The following is a 25,138-nucleotide window of genomic DNA, read 5'->3' on the forward strand; positions in this document are numbered from 1 at the left end:
TTTTTTCATTGTATTCAGTCTAGTGGAGGCCTCCACTGATGAAAGAAAAGGGAGGTAATTTTTGCTAATCCACACACAAATATCCCTGCACCCCTAGAAATCTGCTGCAAATGCTTGAGGAACCCTCTGGAACAGCTTGGAAGATGGTGTGCCTCTTCTTCCATTAATGGCAAGAATGTCAATTCTTGACAGAATGTCAATGATGGATGCAACACATAACGCTAAAATAATTCAGTGCTCAAATATAAATAAAACTTTAAACAGCAGAAGCAACTTTACTGAGCATTCAAAACACAGGTAGATGAAATATTTTTGGGTTGGCATTTTCAACTCATCAGGCCAGGGGCCTGGTGAGCAGCCATAGGAAGAGTATGCCTTATAGAGGCACTATGGCGTGCCAAGGCCCCGTGACCCCATTGCTCCCTATGTAACGAATAACCATGCAAGATAGCACCATATAGATTTGGGTTCAAATAGGCCACAACTTGATTTGCGTGGACAGGCTGAGTCCCCCAAACCCTGGGCGGCCCCCATGTGGAATAATGACTCAATACAACGTGCTATGGGATTAAAATTGGCCACAACTTTATTATGTTTCAGATGTGGGTAGACCTTGGCTCAGGCACTGGATGTTTATCCCTCCCAGTCCCCCACCGGGGATCTGGGGAACATCAGGGTTATCCAGAGTGTGTGGGGGGGGATGGGCTGGCTCTGGAGAACATATGTTCAAGCAGAGAGAGCCCGCCCCCGTTATGTCGCCGTCGCAGGGGAGAGCAATGACAACCTCTAGGCATACGGCGAAAGCCTCCCCTCAAGACAACCCCTTTAATGGGGAACCCTGGTATTGCCGCCGCAAAGAGAAGGGGGTTGCTCTGTCCCAGCTCCTGCCAACCTAGCAGTTTGAAAGCACACCAGTGGAAGTAGATAAATAGGTACCGCTGTGGCTGGAAGGTAAATGGTGTTTCCATGCGCTCTAGTTTCCATCACAGTGTCCTGTTGTGCCAGAAGCAGTTTAATCCTGATGGCCACATGATCTGGAAAGCTGTCTGTGGACAAACACTGGCTCCCTTGGCCTGCAAGTGGAGATGAGTGCCACTTTGGCTGGACTTAACCATCCAGGGGTCCTTTACCTTTTTTTTCACCTGGTCAAATGTAATGCAGGGGTGCCAAATCACCCTGCCATTCATGCACTGCTTTCTTTCTGGCCCGATTAATGCCTGCTGGGTATGGACTCTTATGCCATTTCTGCCTCTCAAGCAAATTGGACCAAACAATGGCCACATCCAGGAATATTGTGAGGATCGAGGGCTTGGGCCGTGGCCAGGCCATAACATCAGCTGCCCAGTGAAGGTTAGAGGACCTGTCAAGGAAGTCCTTATCCCAGCCATCAACTCTGCCACTTCAGATATTAGGATACCTGGGGATTGGCCTCTGTTGATGCTCTCAACAAAGGGGCAATACTGGTAGGAGCTGCTGATTATTTCGATGCCCATGTCCCCAACTACTCCAAATGTTCAAACAATTCAAAAGACAAAGGCTAATATTTGTAACTTAAAACGTTTATTTTGTATACCTTATATACAGAATATCACGGGAAACATAGAAACTTGTAGGCACAAATTACATGTTAACTGTGGCTGAATAAAATATTAGATATAATGAAACTGCAACAATAAATACATCTGAATGATAACTATATAGCTTAGCTTATGCACTTATATAAAATCCATGCTTTGTGAATAGCATACGTGTACATATTATGTTTTCATGATGCTGAAATTCCTTGAAAGTTTTAAACATGTCGTTGTGTGTGTGTACATTTTCAAATATCTCATGTCTATTAGCATCACACTTGGAAATAAACCACAAACTGGAATAAAGCTGTACAACTAATTTCCCCCACTAAGAGTTTCTTCCATCTATCAAAAAAAAGCCCACCCCACCTTATACCAGTTATAGCAAAACAAATATTTTGATAAACTCACATGTATGTAAAATCTATTATAAATTACAAGGACAACAGAAGGGTACAATATAAAATATATCCACTTTAGAATTACTGGTCCAGGAATAAATATTGCTTCTATACTAGCCCTGCACAGATAAATGCAAGGCAATAAAACATAGTCATGGCTTATTATATTGTTTGGAGAGTGGGGTCAACAAGGAACAAAAAGATATTATCCTTACATGTAACAGTGAATTGTTTGCCAGAGCCTTATGTGTCTGAAATAGCTTTTTACTAGGCAAGTTAGATGTCTAAATTTGATTCTTTAGGTTTCATGGGTGCAAATGGATTAGTACTGCAATCACTGGCTGCATTTAGGGATTAGGCAAACCTTCCTTCACATTATATAATATAAGCTGCGATGAAGTTAAGAAGGCTTTGTAACAGCTTTCTCTTTGGGGATTCTGTGCATTTGTAAAAGGTATATATTACTGGCTGTTCTGGGACAACGGTATCCTGCAGGCTTGCTCTTTGTTATATACTTTCCAACCTTTTGATACTGCAAACTCGGGCATGTTTCTAATGCCCTGATTCTCATGCCAAGGATCACTGTCCAAACCCCCACCTTCAGTTCTTGTCCCAAACCACCAGCCTCTAGTAAATTTAAAACCAGGAAAGTGTATGTTCATTTGGTTCAAGATATAGTAGAAAAACACAATTGCCCTACAATAAATTATCAGAAGCTCAAAAGATACTTCTGTTGCTGCAGTAGATGAAATGGCAGGCTGTACACTGTGTGCTCCCTTAGTGTTCAGGTGCATTCATTGCCATTAGATGTTGTGCATATATTCTCACTTTCTTGGGTGGGGGGTTCTTAGTTGGTTGGACTGTTGTTTCATTTGCATTGTTATGTTACTGCATACCCTGCAACATTTATCTGATGATAAAATAGGGACGTCCTATTCAATTAATAATAATAATAATAATAATAATAATAATAATAAGCACAACAGTCTCTATATTAAACCCAACCAACTAAGAACAAAACTCCCAAGAAAATGCATATTATTATTATTATTATTATTATTATTATTATTTATACCCCAGCCATCTGTCTGGGTTGCCCCAGCCACTCTGGGCAACTTTCAATATATATAAAAACATAATAAAACATTTAAAAACTTCCGTACACATGGCTGTCTTCAGATGTATTCTAAAGGTTGTGTAGTTACTTATCTCCTTGGCTCAGAGTTCACATAACTCCATACCCTCCAACATTTCTCCAACAAAAACAAGGATGTCCTACCATACCCTCTAGTATTTCTCTCGTGAAAATAAGGACGTCCTAAGGAAAAGCAGAACATTCTGGGGTCAGATCAGAAACCAGGACTGTCCCTGGAAAATAGGGACACTTGGAGGGTCTGTTGGTGCCTCCAACTTTCTTAGGCAATTTAAATGGGCAGAAGGCTTTAAAATAAATAGTGAAGAAATAAAACAGAGATAAGAAGCTGAAACCTGGAAAAGGACCAGGAGAGCAATTCATACTAAAGGCAGCCTCTAAATTCCTAAGAGGGGCATTGATTTACCATGGGAGAATTTGGAGCCCATGCAGTTTCCAAAAGCCGCAGAGTGAGATGGAATAATTTATCCAACTAGCCGCAGAGTCAGATGGAATACTTTATCCAGCTAGCTGCCTCTCTGTGGAGATTTTCATGATTTTCTATTGCTTGGGATGGAGAAAGTAAATGCTAGCAAGGAAAGGCCTCAAATGGGTTGGAGCTGGACTATTTGGCATCCATGGACCTCAGTTAAGAAACACATCAGCTCCGAGTGGATGGCTACAGCCAGCCACAAGTGAATCCCCCTGGAGTTTTGATGCTTTTCATAAGTTAGTCCTGAGATTCTTATTCAAGATGCCCATTCACTTCAAAAGCTGTATATAGCCTGTTATTTTTTAACATCCAGCTACATGATGTCTCACATAATATGTCTTTCTTTTGGTTTGTCACTTTTCTTAATCGAATCCCAAATGGAAAAGATGAAAACCTTTGCCAAAGTGCTGGCTTGAAGGCAGAACAGACCAATTATGTGGTTACGTATTGAATTATTGCCTGGCTCAATGCTGTTGGATTTTCTGACAGCTAGAAAGAAGACTCACTCAGCAGAAAATAAGACAAACGTCTTGCATGCAATCAGAAATGGTTTTAAAATGCCTGCTTCTAGGAGTAATCCCAATTCTGTGAAATCAAGAGGGTGGGGAGGGAAAAGGGGAAAGAAACTTGCGTTTGGGTACATTCTTTGGGTGAAGACACCGAAATGGATCTAGTAGTTTGCTTCCTCTGGAGAAGGAAACTCGTTGGATTCAACCCATCTATTCTTCATGTGAAGGAAGCCATTTCAATAGACTGAAAACTGAAAGCAAATGCTTCAGATCCCACTGATTGGGTGTCAAAACCATCTGCATAACTCTTCAGAACCTAAAATTAATCTCCTGAAGACATTTAATCTGGAGCAAATACACAATGTACTTTGTGTTTATGTGAACATCAGCAAAGAGGCTGCACACCTACATGTGTATACTCTCGACAGATGTTCAGATTAAGACTGAGCTGACATTTCTCCCAGATTCCTGAAAATATTCCTGCCGTTAAAACAGGGGCTGATTTTCTGCCACTGTCCAGGGGGGGGAGTGGGAAAAAAGAGGATTTCCTCCAAACCTTTTGAGAGATAGCTGTCCCTTACCTTGCCGGCAGGATATTGTGGAGAAAGCCTGAGGCAGTTTCCCTCGGGCCACATTTCCCAGAATGCCCTGGGAGCGACAGGTTGCGACATGGCCTTGTTCCCAAGGCATTCTGGGAAACTGCAAAGAGAAACTGCACTTCTGTGAGTAGCACAGGGTTGGGGTCTTGTTTGGTGTGAAATTGATTCCATTGCCACCCAACAAATGATCGAAAAGAAATTTCAAAATTTTGGGGCACAGCTCTAGTTCAAATGGATGTGTGGCAGTCAGAGGTGGGGCCTGCTGATGTAATGCCACACCCTCTAAATGCACATTTGTTCCCTAAGGGTCAAATGTCCATAAAGGGATTCTGTATTCACCCTTGGTGCATCAGGCCTTGTTAAGTCTCTCCTACCTATTTCTCCTTGGACCATGGAAGGTAAACGGGCATAAACTGTGGTCTCATATTGCAGGCATTTGCTTGTCTGCAATTCTCTTTGTATTCAGGCAAGGGAGTGCAAGGATTAAAGGGTTCACAGCATTAAAGTATTTGTGAGCAATGCGTATTCCAATGCGAAGGATGCCTTTAAGTAGCTTTTGGGTGACATTTGAAATGTAACGTGCGTGCTATTTTTATAGACACTTAATTGCATTTTCCAGCTTTTGATACACACACTTGCCAAAATGTTAATATGTTCTGCTTCAAAGTAGCTCATTCTCTTCACGATGCAGCTTTTAGTTTAAAAAAACAACAGCAGCAACATCTTGCTTTGACGCATGTACAGTGGTACCTCTGGTTACGAACTTAATTCGTTCCGGAGGTCTGTTCTTAACCTGAAACCGTTCTCAAGCTGAGGTACCACTTTAGCTAATGGGGCCTCCTGCTGCCGCCAGCACGCAATTTCTGTTCTCATTCTGAGGTAAAGTTCTTAACCTGAGGTACTACTTCCAGGTTAGCGGAGTCTGTAACCCGAAGTGATTGTAACCCGAGGTACCACTGTACTGTAATGAAAATGTAATTTGGCACAGAGGTTTTGCCCTGTCCCTTCAAGATTCGCAACCATACTAAGTCCATCAATTGCCCATCCTGAACCCACACCTGTCAGCATATGAGATGCAGGTAATTCTGTGCTACTCCCTGATGCCACAACTGACATGTGGGAAGGCTGGATTTGGAAACCTGTGTCTTATCATATATCCCCACCCCTCAGGGACTGTCCCCAGCCCTCCAGCTTAAAGGAGCAGGGCTGAGTGCTGAGATCAATTTTTTTCTGTCCTCACAGGAAATACCTGATTTCTCCTAGCCAATTTTCTAAAATATTTGGGGGGGGGGGCTGTTTACAGGTGCATGCGACTAATTCAACTGATACCCATATCAACTATGAATCCTTTGGAGAGTCAAATGTAATGAGTCTACTTCATTATTATAAGATAAAAATAAAGAAATATCTGGCAAGTTGAGTGTTACAGATTTTACCCCTGGGTCAAAAACATTTCCTCTCCCTTTGCATCCTCATACCAGATAATTGTCATGCTACCCAGAACAGCTAATCAATAATGTTAGATCTATTCGCAAAGGCCTTGATATTTCATCAGGGGCGTTAGGAAAATTACAAAGGTGGGGGGGGGACATCTTAGTTCAGTGTTCATCAGTATCATAAATGATGTGAAGAATAGAGCACAATTCAGTGTAAGAGAATAAACTTGCAATCCAGGAAAGCTATGTTAACTTAACCCTAAATTTAGTTCTACTTCCAAATATATATTTTTGTAGATAAATACATCTTTCATTAATACTACATATAGCATTAGCATAAAATTTTAAACTAACAACTCCTCATCTTTACATAGTGGCAACGATACCGGCGGGAGTACTTAGTTGTGGATATTTCATTTTCTATTCTCTCGAAAAGAGATATCGCTCTTCTTCTGGTAACTGCTTTGCTGCCGCTGCTGTCAAATGTCTAATTTATAAAAGGGTTGAGAGGTTGGTAGTGCTTTCACTCCACACAACTGTTTACTTCTGGTATATTTTGAAAACAGCTATTAATAAAACAGTCTCACATGTTTGTTTGTTTTCCATTGTGTACAGGTCTGAAACATGGTACAGTCAGAAGAAGGAGTCTAGATGGCAGCTCCGAGATAGTGCTATTTTCACATAATGACACATTTGCCTTTCAGCTTCTCTTTCCTTTTCTGTTGCTTGCTTTTTTTGCCGTCAATCTGTAAGCTCACAGTCCTGCGTTTCTCCAAGTTCAGCAGCTCCTGGAACAACTCCTTCACGTTGTGGTTCATCTTGGCAGAGGTCTCCATGAAGGCACACTTCCACTTTTTGGCCAGGGCTTCTCCATCGTTGGTCTGTACCTCTCGGTTGTGGTCCTCGTCGTTCTTGTTCCCCACCAGCATGATTGGGATGCTGTCTATATCCCCTTTGATTTGGCAGATCTGTTCGTAGATAGGCTTGAGTTCCTCCAAGGACTGCCGGCTGGTGACGGAGTAGACCAAAATGAAAGCATGTCCTTTGGAAATAGACAAACGCTGCATGGCAGGAAACTGATGACTCCCCGTTGTGTCAGTGATCTGCAACGTGCATATGCTCTTATCGCAGCTGATCACCTGCCTGTAGGTGTCTTCAATTGTAGGGATGTAACTGTCTCTGAAGGTGCCTTTAACAAATCTCAGGACCAAGGAACTCTTGCCAACTCCTCCTGCTCCAAACACCACCACCCTGTAATCATTGCTTTGTTCAGGCATGGTTTTTCAAGCTTTGCACTGCTCAACGAGGAAAAGAAACCTGCATGTGGGAAGAAATAGGAATCATCTATTAACAATTTGTGGGGGGAGATAGTTCAAAATAAATCCAGGACTCTAGAAATGGGAAACATGAGCTATGTTATCGCACAGTGTGAAGGATGAGGCTCCTCCTTCTCAATTTTAGATGCCCATCTTTCAGTACAAAGCAGATCCGTAAATTTATATAACTCACTGTCTTTCTATGATTTTGAAACTCATGCAAAGAGGAAGTGTTCGCTATTGGTAAATTGCCACAGAGAGCAGCAAACACTGAAGGATAACACTCGCTCTACCTTTTCTTTTTCTTTTTTTTTAAAAAATATTTATTAGAATTTCCAATTTAATACAAAAAGTCAACAGAAAACAAAAAAAAATGCACAAAAAAATAACAAAAATACAAAAATACACAATTAAAAAAGCAAAACAAATATAATTCCCATTACTTATTTCCATTACCTTGTTTCCCGGACCTCCTCTCACCTCCCCCTTTTGTATTCCAGTTCAAGTTCTTAACTCAGCAAATCCTTATTGTAACTTATTATAACTTATTTTAACCTATTGCTCAACCTTTGCATTACAGCTGGTAACCACTTAATTTCTGTCCAACATCATTCTAACATTCATTAATTTTACAATATTTCTGCAAATAGTCTTTAAATTTCCTCCAGTCCTCTTCCACTGACTCTTTCCCCTGGTCTCAGATTCTGCCGGTCATTTCTGCCCACTCTACCTTTTCAAACGGAAACTCTGCCCCAAATTTGGCCTGCCAAGCAGTTTCCCCCAAACCACACCCACCTGCCTCATGTCTGGCATCATTTGTGACATCAGGTGTGGAGTAAGGAGAGACATGGCACTAAGCTCCCCATTGCTTCCCCATGTTGGTAACAAGCAGCAGCACTCAGTGTTGAGCAACACCACGCCACCAACTTCTATCTGTTTACACCAACCACACATCTTTGTGTTTGCTGAAATGCTGAAATGCAGGGGTGGCTCATAAATAAGGGTGAGCCTTCTAATTACATATACAGTGGTACCTCGGGTTAAGTCCTTAATTCATTCCGGAGGTCCGTTCTTAACCTGAAACTGTTCTTAACCTGAAGCACCACTTTAGCTAATGGGGCCTCCCGCTGCTGCCGCGCCGCCGGAGCACGATTTCTGTTCTCATCCTGAAGCAAAGTTCTTAAACCGAGGTACTATTTCAGGGTTAGCGGAGTCTGTAACCTGAAGCGTCTGTAACCTGAAGCGTCTGTAACCCGAAGCACCACTGTAGAAGGTTCTCCAGGAGAAGCCAGCCAGCTCCTGCTAAGACGACAGTCAATACTAGACCACTTTTCTATGTGTAAGGGAGAATTCAATGCCATGATTCCCACTGAAATGATTTCCCCTATCGTCCCCCTGTGTGCTATTCTGGGGGGACGGGTTCTCCTGACACACACACCCGAGCCAGTTTTGGAGAAGGGAGCAGGGAGATAAGGGGAGCAGAGAGCCCTGTTGTATTTGCACAGGGTTTTTGCTGATGGAAGTCATTTGTGTCCATTCCTAGGCCTGTAAATATAGGTTTTAGAGTGCTGAAGTGGATTGGGTGCCTTCTCCTGCTATTCTTCTGCCCCCCCCTCCAAAAAAGCACTGCAAAAAAAGCCTCTGTGCATCCACAACCAAAAAGCACATTTGATAGGATTGTCTTTACAGTTGTATCAATATTATTTTGTAGTGTTCAGCCAATGCACAAGAACACAAGTATGCCTCAGTAAATCATCACCACGCAAAATGAGATACGGCCTAGGACCCACGTACCTATGGGACCGCCTCTCCTCGTATGCCCCGCAGAGGACCTTAAGGTCCACAAATGACAACACTTTGGAGATCCCAAGGTGGTTAGATTGGTCTCAACTAGGGCCAGGGCTTTTTCAGTACTGGCCCCGTACTGGTGGAATGCTTTGTCACAAGAGACTAGGGCCCTGCGGGACTTGACATCTTTCCACAGGGCCTGCAAGACCTGCCTGGCCTTTGGTTTGGACTCAGTCTGACCCTGATGTTTCCCTCCCCTTATGCTTTTGATCTATGGGCTACTATTAAAATGAGGCTACATTTTAAATTGTATTTTAACCTGCATTTTAAATTGGGTTTTTTTTCTTTCTCTTCTCCCCCCCCCCTTATGTTTTTATTGTAATTTTACTGGTGTTAGCCACCCTGAGCCCAGCTTTGGCCAGGGAGGGTGGGGTATAAATTATATATTTATATATTTATTATTATTATTATTATTATTATTATGGCATGCCTTTTGTGTGCCTTTTGTGTGTGTGCAGCATTTTGTCCACACACACTTGCAGATGAGTACGGAAAGAGTGGGGCAGAGAACATGAGAATAAAATGAAGGAGCAGGAAGTGCTTGCAGGTTGTACATGCTCCAACCCTGCACAGTGGTACCTCGGGTTAAGTACATAATTTGTTCCGGAGGTCCGTACTTAACCTGAAACTGTTCTTAACCTGAAGCACCACTTCAGCTAATGGGGCCTCCTGCTGCTGCTGCGATGCGCCGCCGCACGATTTCTGTTCTCATCCTGAAGCAAAGTTCTTAACCTGAAGCACTATTTCTGGGTTAGCGGAGTCTGTAACCTGAAGCGTATGTAACCTGAAGCGTATGTAACCTGAGGTACCACTGTACAGTGGTACCTCGGGTTACATACGCTTCAGGTTACAGACTCCGCTAACCCAGAAATAGTACCTCAGGTTAAGAACTTTGCTTCAGAATGAGAACAGAAATCGTGTGGTGGCAGCGGAGGTCCCATTAGCTAAAGTGGTACCTCAGGTGAAGAACAGACTTCCGGAACGAATTAAGTACTTAACCCGAGGTACCACTGTAATTAATTTTAGAAAGTAAAATCAGAGGGAAGCCATGGAGGAACTAAGAAACGAAAGGAGAAAAACTCTTTCACCCCAATTTCCAAATTAAGATATTTCCCTCTGTCTCTAGCCTAATGCAGAAAAGCTGGAAGCGTTCTGGGCCTGATTCAAAATGTATCGTAAATGCCAAGATTCTCCTTCATTGAGCCGTTAGAATGGGACTATATCTCAGCACAATATGGAGAAACAGGGATTGCATTACAGTTTCTCATATCCAATCGAAGTGTGAACTCCCCAGAGTATAATGTTAAAGACAAGTGGGCTGAGAAATTGCTAAGAGAAAGGATAAGAAAAGGCTCTAGAAGGCAAAGAGAAAGTAGGCGTCGAGTTCGTGTCACAATCCAGCCTACAGGAAGAAACAAGAGCGGAGGCAGTTAGAAGGAATTTCCCCCCCAGAGGATAACACTGACTAAATCTATGAGACAGCTGCTAACTAGAGCTATGGCTTAGGCAGAGCAGTAAAGAAGAGCCGTGACGACGAATAATGTCGCAATCGTGATTACATCTAAAAGGACAAGGCAGATGGGACAATGCATCTTCAGAGCTTGCCAGAGCTGGGTACGAATAGCACAGAGCCAAGGGGATGACGGTGTTGTGGTGAAGTAATTTTTTAAAAACGGAAATGAACATGCGGACCAAGTCTGTTGTCCAGGTCGGTCATGTAACTAAAGATTCTCTGCATAGCTGTCAACTATTCCCTTTTCTTGCGAGGAATCCTATTCGGGATAAGGGGATTGTTCTCTGTGGTTCTCTGTGTTGAGCATTTTTGCTGCTCGATCTGCCCTTGCCCTAAAAAGGGGGGGGGGGTGCAATTATGCAATGATGTCTTCCAAGTCAACAGGAAACTTATTATTGCCATTAATAAATTAATTAAATGTAATGTAATTAAATTTATATACCACCCTTCGTCCAAAGATCTCAGGGCAGCCGACATGATGAAAATGTAAGGTAAAAACACAAATAAATAGAACAAAAACAAAACAGAACAATAACCCCCCCCTTCCCACAGACACATTCAAAAGGCTGTGGAATATTAATCAGCCAAAGGCCTGGTTGAAGAGGAACGTTTTCACCTGACCCCTGAAAATATATAATAAAGGCACCAGACGAACCTCTCTGAGGCAGCCATTCCATTTGGAATTTGGAATCCCTTCCTCACCTTGAGTTTTGAGTTCCTCACCTTGAGTTTTGCCTTGATCCTTGGCTTTTTATTATTCCGAATAAACTTAAGAGCAACATGCTGTCATTTATTTAATTGTTGACCATTTATTTTAATTGGCAAGTGCTGGAACAGAAAATTGATTCTGGTAGCCATCTTAATCACTGATATTTTTGCCTGGGGGGAAAAATTAAATAAAGGAAGTGAAGCTGCAAGATTTGTCAATTAATTGATTACATGAATTCATTAAAAATGCATTTAACTAAAAAAAAATTTATATGGGAGGGGCATTTTTATTTTTTAAATTTTAACTATTTCTACAAACCACAGGCAGCATGTGCCATTTTTGGAGAGACATTGTACCTTCTCTCTAACACCCCATTTCTAGTGCTACTGCTGAACTACATACTGTACATGCATCATCTAAAAACAGAGGAAGGGGTTCACCTAGTGAAGTCTGTCAGCAGAAGCCTTGCACAAAGACAGAGGGTCACAATGTGGTTCCCCCCGATGCTCCCCCAAGATTGGCTCTGGAGTAGGGTTGCCATTTTTCACACAATGAAAGTCTGGAGAAAAAGGTTGCTGAGCTTTTTCTGGCAAAGTTGTTGAGGAAAAACACCAAAAACAATACCGTGGTGCCTCGCAAGACGAAATTAATCCATTCCGCGAGTCTCTTTGTTTAGCGGTTTTTTCGTCTTGCGAAGCAAGCCCTTTGACGGCTTAGCGGATTAGCACTATTAGCACTATTAGCGGCTTTTAGCAGCTTATCGGCTTAGCGGATAAGCAGATAAGCGGCTTAGCAGCTTAGAAAAGGGGGGGAAGGGGGGGGAAACCGCAGGAACTCGCAAGACATTTTCATCTTGCGAAGCAAGCCCATAGGAAATTCGTTTTGCGAAGCGCCTCCAAAACGGAAAACCCTTTCGTCTAGCGGGTTTTCCATCTTGCGAGGCATTCGTCTTGCGGGGCACCACTGTACTGCCAACATGGTTTGCATGTAATACATCCAGATTTTCCCAGACTCCCTCCCCCACCCGTGATTTCCAACCACACACTGCTTCCAACTGCAGTATTCCAGATATGTCTGGGAAATTCTGGACATATGACAACCCTACTTTGGAAGTCAGTATAACTCCCCAGAACAGTTTGTCTGGAAAGGAGAGGACACATCTATCTGGCAAGCTACAATACTTGTGGAGATGAAACATTTGTAATAGCAAAGTTGAATTGCACTCATAGTATACTCTTTTTTTGCATCCAAATAGATGCAGATACAAGGGACGTGGGTGGCGCTGTGGGTTAAACCACAGAGCCTAGGACTTGTCGATCAGAAGGTCGCTGGTTCGAATCCCCGCGACGGGGTGAGCTCCCGTTGCTCGGTCCCTGCTCCTGCCAACCTAGCAGTTCGAAAGCACATCAAAGAGCAAGTAGATAAATAGGTACCGGCAGGGAGGTAAATGGCGTGTCTGTGCGCTGCTCTGGTTCCCCAGAAGTGGCTTAGTCATGCTGGCCACATGACCCGGAAGCTGTACACTGGCCAATAAAGCCCAGAGTCAGTAACGACTGGACCTAATGGTCAGGGGTCCCTTTACCTTTACCTTTAGATGCAGATACAATTGATATTTTCAAACTCACAGAGACAAACAGTTGGAAGGGAACTGAAAGATCCTTTAGTTCAAGGTAAATGTAAATGTAAAGGTAAAGGTAAAGTCCAGTCAAAGGTGACTATGAGGTGTGGGGTGGCACTCATCTCACTTTCAGGCCGAGCGTTTGTCCACAGACAGCTTTCCAGGTCATGACTAAACTGCTTCTGGTTTCTTGTGATGTCACAAAAGCACTTGGCAACTGTGTGGATATAAAGGGGAAAGCCCTTTTCTATTTCCAGCAGGACACACCTGGCAATGGATGTGACATTCAGCATTGCCCAGGTTTCTTCCACTTGAAGGAGGCAAACTGGTGAAGGAGGCAATCCTCTGGCAGTGGGATGCTAGGGAGAGATAATAAGGCAAGTTTGCTTGCTTGAAGACTGCTGATTTTCATGGTTGGAAGCTGGCGGACATCTTATGATGGTCCTAACAGTAGCTTCTAGGACAACGGGACACCGTGACGGAAACCAGAGTGCACGGAAACACCATTTACCTTCCTGCCACAGTGGTATCTATTCATCTACTTGCGCTGATGTGCTTTCAAACTGCTAGGTTGGCAAGAGCTGGGCCAGAGCAACAGGAGCTCACCCATTGTGCGGATTCAAACCGCCGACCTCTTGATCGGCAAGCCCAAGAGGCTCCATGGTTTAGACCACAGCACCACCCGTGTTCAACCCCCTGCTGACGCAGGAAACACTCAACTACAACATCCTTGACAGGTGGTTGCTGTAAAATAACCTCCAGCGAACTTCACTACCACATGAGACAATCTGTTCCACTGTCAATCAGCTTGTATCTTCAGAAAGTTCTTCCTAATCTTTCGTTGAACGTGATTAAACAACTAAGATTTCTTTAATTGGGTGAAAGCCGTAAGAAGAACATAAAATCCCTTGGTGCCATCAGACTGAAGGTCCACCTTGCTCAGCTTTCTGCCCCTATCAATTACAGTGGTACCTCGGGTTAAGTACTTAATTCGTTCTTAACCTGAAACTGTTCTTAACCTGAAGCACCACTTTAGCTAATGGGGCCTCCTGCTGCCACCGCACTGCCAGAGCACGATTTCTGTTCTTATCCTGAAGCAAAGTTCTTAACCTGAAGCACTATTTCTGGGTTAGCGGAGTCTGTAACCTGAATCGTATGTAACCCGAGGTACCACTGTACTACTGCACCAAGAAGCTTCCTTAAGAGTGGTTAACAGAAGATGTGTTGAATTGAAATTGGCAGAGCATTTTACAAAGGAGTTCAAACCTGGGTGGGGTAAGCTTCCTGCACTGACTTGCTCTTTGCCTCAGTATGACTGGATTGAAGATCTGCTGCTTCTGGTTGGTGGCCACTGGTCAGCAATATGCCCAGGATCAGCAGAATTGAAACAGCCATTCCCTGTGCCCAAGGATCTAGTGTTAACATTATGATAGTGCCATTTCTATTTTTTGCTCTTATGGCTAATTAGACTTAACTGTCTTCAACTCTGTCTAATCCTTTATGAAATTTATCAACTAGTTATCAGCATCAGGACGTACTGCAGCAACTCTAGAAATTCGTGTGTATATATATTTTTTATTAAATGTTCTGTTTTACAATTTAAATTTTTTAATTTTTACATCCTTAAAATATCAATGACTTCCCTTCTTCTCTTTCCCTGGCTCATTTTACATATCATAAATCTCTGCATATTTTACAAAAACTATACCATTCAGTATTCCATTATTACTTCCATCAGAACTTATTTACATGGTTGAATTTACCTTAATGCTGCCAGCATTTTCAGCTGTAAACAATTATTTCCCATATATTTAATAAATGTTTTCCAATCATCTCTAAACGTTATGTTCTTCTTGTTCTCTTATTCTCTATGTTAAGTCTGCAAGCTGCACATATTCTGTCAACTTAATTTGCCATTCTTCTTTGGTTGGGACCTTGCTCATTTTTCATTTTTGGGCTAACAAAACATGGGCCACAGTTATTGCATACATTTTGTTGTTGTTTAGTCGTTTAGTCGTGTCCGACTCTTCGTGACCCCCTGGACCAGAGCACGCCAGGCACTCCGATCTTCCACTGCCTCCCACAGTTTGGTCAGACTCATGTTTGTGGCTTCGAGAACACTGTCCAACCATCTCGTCCTCTGTCATCCCCTTCTCCTTGTGCCCTCCATCTTTCCCAACATCAGGGTCTTTTCCAGGGAGTCTTCTCTTCTCATGAAGTGGCCAAAGTATTGGAGTTGCATACATAAATAACCTTTTCTGACACCTGGGAATTTCAGTCTGAGCATCAACTCCATAAATTAACTGGATGTTGCATGAAGAAATATTTTGGGTTTTTTTTATTTCAGGTTAATACCAATTTCCTTGTGAAAAAGCAGAAAGATAATTCCTTTGGGCTATATTGTTATATGCCATGTCCATAGCTGTCAACTTTTCCCTTTTCTTGCGAGGAATCCTATTCAGAGTAAAGGAATTTCCCTTTAAAAAAGAGAAACGGTGACAACAATGCATGTGTCTCAATGAATCTCCTAGTTGCTGGTAAGCGTGTGCATTCATAAGGTTTTGCATTTGTTCCATGAAAGAGTCACTTTTAGTTTAATCTAATATATACTCTTGACTTGACGTGTAATGTGGATTAAGACTCACAGTGTATATATAGCCTCTGCTACTTAGGAACTCTTTTCACATTAACTGACTCTGATAGGGAAAGTTCTAATTTATTAACTAGGTTTCTCTTTTTTTAAAAAAAATCGCTATAATATAAAATTATTGTAAGTGAGCATAAGTAATGATTAAAGAATCTCTCTAACAAAATGTTTAATTACAGGCCCAGAGCAGGCTGATTTAAAAGAAATCATTGCATTCCTCTCACTGACTTATGCTATTTTTTCATTCAAGAGGTAACTGCAGAGCAGTAGATTTTGGGAGCATGATCAACCTACGAAAACACTTGGGATACTCTGTAGGATCAGTTTTTCCCTTCCTTTATGGCTAGTAGAGATAACAAGGCAATATCCAATTCAATCATACTCAGAGCAAGACCATTACTGAAGTCAATACTTTTCCATGGATCTCAGTATGGCTATCACCCATCGTTTATTTATGTGGTGTCTGGCCTGTTTTTCACACTTTTATACACTGCCCTGGAATCTTCTGATTACACTTATTAGGAAGAGGAAAAAAGCCGATTGACTGTAAAAATAGTGCTGGAATAAATGCAAGGACCAGGGAACCAGGACTAAAAAGTTATGTCTTTTATTTTGGACTCCCTTAAAAGCCCTATTCATAACCCAAATGCTCTCTGTAGAGCAGGGGTTGAGAAGCTTTCCCAGTCCAAGACCCACATTCCTTTGCAGGGGGATGCGGGGGGAAGGGAGTTGTGCAGGGCCAGAGGCAAAGGTTGCCCAAGCAATGGATGCAACCCTTACCTTTATATAGCAGTAAAAAAAGTAAAGGACCCCTGGATAATTAAGTCCGGTCAAAGGTGATTATGGGGTTGCAACGCTCATCTCGCTTTCGGGCCGAGGGAACCAGGGTTTGTCCACAGACAGCTTTCCAGGTCATGTGGCCAGCAGGACTAAACCGCTCCTGGCACAACGGGACACCATGATGGAAACCAGAGTGCACAGAAATGCCGTTTACCTTTCTGCCACAGCGGGAATTATTTATCTACTTGCACTGGGGTACTTCTGAACTGCTAGGTTGGCAGGAGCTGGGACAGAGCAACAGGAGCTCACCCCGTTGCAGGTATTTGAACCACCAACCTGCTAATCGGCAAGCCCAAGAGGCTCAGTGGTTTAGACTACAGCGCCACCCACATCCCTAGATAAGTATTATCCCTACCCCACAGCGGTACCTATTTATCTACTTGCACTGGTGTGCTTTTGAACTGCTAGGTTGGCAGGAGCTGGGACAGAGCAACAGGAGCTCACCCGTTGCAGGGATTTGAACTGTTGACCTTCTTATCAGCAAGCCCAAGAGGTTCAGTGGTTTAGAACAAAGTGCCACCTGCTCCCCTACTCTACAGTAGGCTACATTCTAGCCATGCAAAAGGCAGAGTGTTATGTACTGAAGTTCTCACCGTGGGCCAGCAGGGGGATACTGTAGATAGTTTTCACTCAGGTCCACGTATGCAAATAAGGGATTGAAAGTGACGTTCAGTGATTGGATAGTTACAGAAAATGGTTACTGCTGTGTTCTAGTGGAGCTCTATATAAGCAGGCTGGCTGAACGCTTCAGTTCAGTTCTGTTCTGGCCTGTGAATAAACAAGAGCTGTTTGAAGAATCGCTGTGTCGTCTGATAGGTTCACCCACAACTTAACACAGAGGTTTCTACGCCCGCCCCCCACAGGCACACATTTGTTTATCTGGGAAAATAAGATCCATTATCAAGGACATATTCCAGCCAGGCAAAAACACTGGGATGACAGGAAGTACAGCCATCAAGGGCTGTGACCTGGGGACATGTGGACTGGAGCCAGGCTGCCTTCAGTCTCCAGATCTGAAGTTCCCCATCCCCACTCGAGAGAATTTGCACACTGTCCTAGGTTTTCAGAAGCCAAGAATAAAGGACATGTATCGAGGGGACAGTCACCTTTGGGTGGACTTCAAATAGTTGCCCACCCCAAGGATAAAATATAGAGGATGGGGGTTGGAAAATAATAAGCAAAGCATAGTTTTTTCTAAGTGTGTATATTCTGTAAGTGTGAGATATTATGCCTTGCGGGTCTTTTCATCTGGAGGATGGGCTCTGAGTGTTCATGCAGAATTTCAATCGGGATGATTAATAATTCACAAAGAATTTTGTGAAGCATTTTAAGTACAGGACTGCAGACCAAGCCAAGTCACACCGAATTTAGCTGTAAAGCACAAGCTGACTGATGTAATGAAAAGTCTCCATTTGAGGTTTTTTCCCTGAGCAAACAAAAATTGGTACTCCCTTTCTGTCCAACACTGCGGCATCCTCAATAAGATCCTAGAACTAGTTTCTTCAGATAGGCTTTTTTTTGCTAGTTGTCTGTTGGTAGAGGAAATGATTTCGTAAGCAATTTAATGAACATCAGCGTTTACCAATCTTCTCCAAGTTTTCTAAGTACCCTGAACTGATGGACAATTGACACTAGAGAATACGAGTGATTGTAATACGGCAGAAGTGATGATCTCATGCCGTGTAGCACAGAGAATAGAAACATCTGTTGCATCACGTACTCAGATAAGGGTTCTTAAAACAACAGGATTCTTTTGCTTTGGCAATCGTTGAAGTGGTGCTAAATAGTAAGTTTATTTGATATTTCTATGGACAGCTCCGATGTATGGAAGTGAAAGCTGGACCATAAAGAAGGCTGATCACCGAAGAATTGCTTTTGAATTATGGTGCTGGAGGAGACTCTTGAGAGTCCCATGGACTGCAAGAAGAACAAACCTATCCATTCTGAAGGAAATCAACCCTGAGTGCTCACTGGAAGGACAGATCCTGAAGTTGAGGCTCCAATACTTTGGCCACCTCATGAGAAGAGAAGACTCCCTGGAAAAGGCCCTGATGTTGGGAAAGATGGAGGGCACAAGGAGAAGGGGATGACAGAGGACGGGATGGTTGGACAGTGTTCTTGAAGCTACCAGCATGAGTTTGACCAAACTGTGGGAGGCAGCGGAAGACTGCCTGGCGTGCTCTGGTCCATGGGGTCACGAAGAGTCAGACACGACTAAACAACTAAACAACTAAACAACAACAATGGACAGCTCCTAATGGACTTTGCACACTGTTGCTTAAGAGAACACACATTCCCTCTTCTTAGTGCATCAGTGGTGCCATTATTGTAGTGGCACGATAATCAGGCCAGTCTTTGCTTTTGAATTTTAGGAGCCTTGCTAAGTAATCTCAATAAGTTGATGGAAACTCATTACAGACTACCCTCAAGTGCCATAAAGAAGAAGGTCATCGTTAATAGTTTGCTTTCCTAAAGGTGTGTTTAAACAGCAGCTTCCTGCATTTAGGAGTGGGCGCCATTATGCTTCTGTTCAAAATTAGAATTGTCTGGAAATGCACTTAAGAGTCCCTGCAGAAATGCTGCACGTTAGGAGATGTTAGTGTTTCATGTATCATTTTAGAATAAAGAACCAAACCCAGGAGGCCTCATTCAGAAACCCTGAGACACCAGAGTGCAAGACGGATGCAGGCAATTGTGCCCAAAGTGGTATGTTAATTAAAAACATGGCTTTGGACCACTGTATGATAATGATGATAATGATGATAATGATGATGATGATGATGATGATGATAATAATAATAATAATAATAATAATAATAATAATAATAATAATATATTTATACCCCACCCATCTGCCTGGAATACCCCAGCCACTCTGGGTGGCTTACAGCACATAAAAAATTGTAAACATTAGACATTAAAAATTCCAGATACAGGGTTGCCTTCAGATGTCTTCTAAAAGTTGTTTCCCTGACATCTGATGGAAGGGCAATCCACAGGGCAGGCACCACTGCAGAGAAGGCCCTCTGCCTGGTTCCCTGTAACCTCACTTTTCGGAGGGAGGGAACCGCCAGAAGGCCCTCAGAGCTGGACCTCAGTGTCCGGGCTGAACGATGGGGGTGGAGATGCTCCTTCAGGTATACTGGGCCAAGGCCATTTTGGGATTTAAAGGTCAGCACCAACACTTTGACTTGTGCTCAGAAACATACTGGGAGCCAATGTAGGTCTTTCAGGACAGGTGTTATATGAGCAGGTAGGGTCTCAGCCTGTGTACCAGATGGAGCTGATAAACAGCTGCCCTGGACACAGAATTGACCTGCACTTCCATGGAAAGCTGTGAGTCCAAAATGACTCCCAGGCTGCGCACCTGGTCCTTCAGGGGTACAGTTACCCCATTCTGGACCAGGGAGTCCTCCACACCTGTCTGCCCCCAGTCCCCCTAAAACCATCCTTCTGTCTCGTCAGGATTCAACCTCAATTTTCAGATGCTATGATGATCACTCGTGGCTGGTTATGAGATCAGGACATAAACATATTTTCATAAAAAGTCAAGGTTTCATACGAGAAAGCATTTTAAAGTAAAATTATACAGTAGTGCCACCTTGCTAGGGCTGCTAATTTTTTTAACAGTCCTCCCATACCAGTTCAGAACCAATTCCTGCATTTATTTTCTTCTCCCTTGCAGTGGGGCTTAAATCAGATTATTTTAGCTTACTGCATGTTCTGGCACTCAGTGGTTGCCTGTTCTGACTGTCTGTTCTGCTTCTGAACTGTTCGTAGTGTCCTCGAAGAATAGGTCAAGGACATTTAAACAGGAGGGATAGAGATTTAAGATTACAATAAACATTGAAGTATAAGGGGATGGTTTGACAGTGCAACTAAGCACTTAGAGACCTTGTAGGATCTGCTGCCACAGGGTCAACCTAGATGTGATGTTAAGCACATAAAAATATAGTTCTGTGGTTTTTGTTATGCGCACCCAGGTGCAATGAAGCACAGACAATCCTAGAATAAGTCACAGAGTAGCAATATTGGGATGAAATTGGGCCACAACTTTGTTGATTACAAATGCCAGAAATTGTCGGCATATGCAGATTAATGGTTGGTAGGGGATGACCAAGGTTAAGGGTCACCCTACAACATTCATCATACCCAGGAACCTCACGTGATAATTGGCAGGGGGCTCTAAGATCTGCCAGCTCCTGAGTTGGGTGTCTGATACATGAAACACCCCTCTGGGTTTGGGGATACTTCTGTGCTTTCAGGCTCCATAATAATAATAATAATAATAATAATAATAATAATAATAATTTATTATTTATACCCCGCCCATCTGCCTGGGTTTCCCCAGCCACTCTGGGCGGCTTCCAACTGAATATTAAAAACAATACAGCATCAGACATCAGACATTCAGTTGTCTTTTAAAAGTAAAATATGGTAGTTGTTTATTGCCTTGACATCTGCTGGGAGGGTGTTCCACAGGGCAGGCGCCACTACCGAGAAGGCCCTCTGCCTGGTTCCCTGTACCCTTACTTCTCACAATGAGGGAACTGCCAGAAGGCCCTCGGCGCTGGATCTCAGTGTCCGGGCTGAATGATGGGAGTGGAGACGCTCCTTCAGGTATACAGGACTGAGGCCGTTTAGGGCTTTAAAGGTCAGCACCAACACTTTGAATTGTGCTCAGAAACGTACTGGGAGCCAATGCAGATCTCTCAGAACCAGTGTTATGTGGTCCCGGCGCCCACTCCCAGTCACCAGTCTAGCTGCCGCATTCTGGATTAATTGCAGTTTCCGGGTCACCTTCAAAGGTGGCATGAATGAGGAGGGGACCATGGCCAGGAGAACTTTCTGGAGTCCACCACTGGGCAGGGTCTAGGCCTGGGAGAGGCAAGGTTATACCCTTGCCCAACTGGTCAGTTTTAAAGAATCTCACACATACCTTAAAGGCACATCAATGTTGAATGCATTCACACCATTAATTTCACATCTACTTTGGCCATTGGGGGCTTCTGAAGAGGATCTGGACAGGCATCTGTTGGGCGGGGGCGCTGAGATATAAGGCTATCCTGATACAAAGAATCTGATTATCTGTTTAGGGCCACTTATTAGATGCTGTGAAATATATCACAATTGTGCCAGTAAGTACTGACAGCAGCATTCTCAGAGGCCAACCAACTCTACATTGTGTCTTCACACACAAATGGCAGAGAGGAATAGCCCCACCAGTCCATCATTCATTGATCACAGGGCTTCATTTCTGATTAAGCAAAGCAGCTGGCATGTTTTCAATGAGCAGTCATTAATACTGCTATTTTGAAGTAGCAAGAGAACAATCAGTTCTGGTGTTCCATATTTCCAGCTGAGCTAAGTTTAATCACAGAGGATGAAGTATTCATACCAGTAGCTGACAACATCAGCCAAACCATCTTCTAAAAACCATATAAATTCTGTGTGGGCATACAGGGGAAATGCATTTGATGCCCAATAATAATAATAATAATAACAATTATTATTATTATTATTATTATTATTATTATTATTATTATTTATTTGTACCCCGCCCATCTGGCTGGGTTTCCCCAGCCACTCTGGGCGGCTTCCAACAAAGATGAAAGATACACTAAAATGTCACATATTAAAAACTTCCCTGAACAGGGCTGCCTTCAGATGTCTTCTGAATGTCAGGTAGATGTTTATCGCTTTGACATCTGATGGGAGGGCGTTCCACAGGGCGGGCGCCACCACCGAGAAGGCCCTCTGCCTGGTTCCCTGTAACTTGGCCTCTCGCAGTGAGGGAACCACCAGAAGGCCCTCGGAGCTGGACCTCAGTGTCCGGGCAGAACGATGGGAGAGGAGACGCTCCTTCAGATATACTGGACCGAGGCCGTTTAGGGCTTTAAAGGTCAGCACCAACACTTTGAATTGTGCTCGGAAACGTACTGGGAGCCAATGTAAAAAATATCGAGTAAATTTCGGTATAATTTAGATGTTGCATTTGCAATAAAATATAGTCTAGTTACAAATGAGATGCCCTTTTCTCTTCCCGAAACAAGCTGAAAATTCCGTTGCAAGGAAGCCACTTCCAGAGAAAATGCTTGCTGCACTTGTCAATCATTTTAATACTGTGGTCAACAGATCAAAACCAAAATACTACAAATTCAGCACCAGTTGTTATGCAGTACATTTTGGGAACTGGCCAAGTCTATGGAGCTCCTCTTGAACCCTGTTCAGAGTTTCAGATGCATCCATTAAATGTGGGTGGGGCATCTGCAGATATTACATGGTTTATATTAATCTTCTTTAGTCTCCTCACACACTTCAAGACAAGACTAAGTTGGTCTATCATACCAATTTGTCACACCATGATCAACCAAGATATTAAGGTACTCCTGAGAGACAATTCTCTGGATACCTCCACTGTTATGTACTGAATTGAATAGGATCCAAAATGCAGCAGTCTGATTGGTCCTAGAACAACAGGATTCAGAATGCAGCAGTCTGATTGGTCCTAGAACAATAGGATCCAGAATGCAGCAGTCTGATTGGTCCACAAGAGCCACCCAATCCACCTCCAGGTGGAAGTTAATCCGCAACCTGATTGGCCTACAGGAGAATCCCAGAATTAGCCAATCGTGTGGGGCCCATTGTATAAATAATGTATATAAAGCAGACATTCTGGGGGAACTTCCATTCCTCCTCACCACTACAAGCTGAATAAAGAGCATGAAATCCACTCTCGACTCTGAGTATATTTCATCCACCAACAGAAAAGAAACAGGTGATTATGTCAGACAGTGTCAGAGACTGTGCTGAGGAGGGGTGCACTAAGGAGGAATGGTGGGAGCTACCCCCCAACCCCTACCCCAATCCTGATCCTGAATCTTCCCAGGAGCAGGAGGACGGTATAGATTTGGAACAATGGTTTGCAGAGGGGCATAGTACAGAAGGAGGAAGCTTGGAAATATTGGATGGGGAACAGAAGATGCACTGGGAGAGTTAACAGATTCACAGTCTCTGGACAGCATTCACCCCCTTCTCCAAAGACACAGAGAGCTCAGAAAGTGTTAGAACAGAAAGCAAAGAGGGTACAAGCTCAGATTACAAAATGTAGGAGTGATGTACATTAATAGGGATGGAATGGGGGAGTGAGCCTTAATTGGGAGCAGCACCATTTCTAGTAGACGTGTTCTTTTTTTCTCTCTCCCTGTGATTATGAAAGAATCTAACTGGTAAGACTTTCCTTTCATTTGATCTCTTCTTATTTACTGCTACGGGGAAGGAAGCCGATTCCCTGAAGCCTGACAGACAGGGCCTTTGTGGTGGTGGCACCCGGCCTTAGAATTCTCACTTTGGCTGGTACAGAGTATTACAGTCTTTACTTTCAGTGCCAGACTGAACAAGGACAGTCAGATGAAAAAAGCATTCAGGGCTCTTGCACCTTTAATATATATGCAGAATTTGTGTCAACGCGGGTGGTGCTGTGGGTAAAACCTCAGTGCCTAGGACTTGCCGATCGTATGGTCGGCGGTTCAAATCCCCGCGGCGGGGTGAGCTCCCATCTTTTGGTCCCAGCTCCTGTCCACCTAGCAGTTCGAAAGCATGCTTAAGTGCAAGTAGATACAGTGGTGCCTCACAAGACTAAAAGAATCCGTTCCGCGATTCCCTTCATCTAGCGGTTTTTTCATCTTGCGAAGCAAGCCCATTGACAGCTTAGCGGATTAGCGCTATTAGCGGTCTAGCGGCTTTTAGCGATCAGCTGTTAAGCGGCTTATCAGCGGAACAGCTGATAAGCGGCTTAGCGGCTTAGGAAAGGGGGGGAGCGAAAAAAACCTGCGGGAACTCGCAAGATTTTTTCGTCTTGCAAAGCAACCCCATAGAGAAATTCGTTTAGCGAAGCGCCTCCAAAACGGAAAACCCTTTCGTCTAGCGGGTTTTCCGTCTTGCGAGGCGTTCGTCTTGTGGGGCACCACTGTAAATAGGTACCGCTTTATAGCGGGAAGGTAAACGGCGTTTCCGTGTGCTGCGCTGGTGCTGGCTCACCAGAGCAGCTTCGTCACGCTGGCCACATGACCCGGAAGTGTCTCCGGACAGCGCTGGCCCCTGGCCTCTTAAGTGAGATGGGCGCACAACCCTAGAGTCGGACACGACTGGCGCATACGGGCAGGGGTACCTTTACCTTTACAGCACACTATAGGAATCTAGTCTAGATGTAACCAAGGCATGTGTTGACTGTAGCCAAGTCCGTTCTCTCTAGAAATGGACCCATTTGCCACACCGGCCTAAGCTGATCAAAAGTTCTCATAATCTCAGCCACCACTTGTCTCGACCATCTAGCAACAGTGCCAGTTCAGTACACTCCCAAAATGTAAACTTCATATTTCAAGAAGAGTGGAATCTTTTCCAGAACAAGCGGATATTCTATCACTGGATCAGCTGTCTTCATAATCAAGGACACTTAAGTTTCTGTTTGTTCACCCCCATCCAGCCCATCAATGGTATCAGA

The 25,138-nt window shown here is 43.5% G+C and overlaps 1 protein-coding gene and 1 long non-coding RNA gene across 2 annotated transcripts in view; one reads left to right on the forward strand and one right to left on the reverse strand.

The window, feature by feature from the left end:
* Positions 1-2,819: 2,819 nt before the first annotated feature.
* DIRAS2 (DIRAS family GTPase 2) overlaps positions 2,820-25,138 on the reverse strand; it is a 28,665-nt gene continuing 6,346 nt past the window's right edge. The window contains exon 2 of the mRNA XM_081880603.1: positions 2,820-7,461. Within this exon, the coding sequence (XP_081736729.1) occupies positions 6,822-7,421 (600 nt within the window). The 5' untranslated portion in view covers positions 7,422-7,461 and the 3' untranslated portion in view covers positions 2,820-6,821. The remainder of the gene's footprint in view (positions 7,462-25,138) is intronic.
* The window catches only part of LOC309352220, a 100,372-nt gene continuing 85,234 nt past the window's right edge, over positions 10,001-25,138 (forward strand). The window contains exon 1 of the long non-coding RNA XR_014161148.1: positions 10,001-10,113. This is a non-coding gene — a long non-coding RNA (uncharacterized lncRNA). The remainder of the gene's footprint in view (positions 10,114-25,138) is intronic.

This window comes from Podarcis erhardii (assembly GCF_964252035.2).
Source record: "Podarcis erhardii genome assembly, chromosome: 11".
NCBI lineage: Eukaryota > Metazoa > Chordata > Lepidosauria > Squamata > Lacertidae > Podarcis > Podarcis erhardii.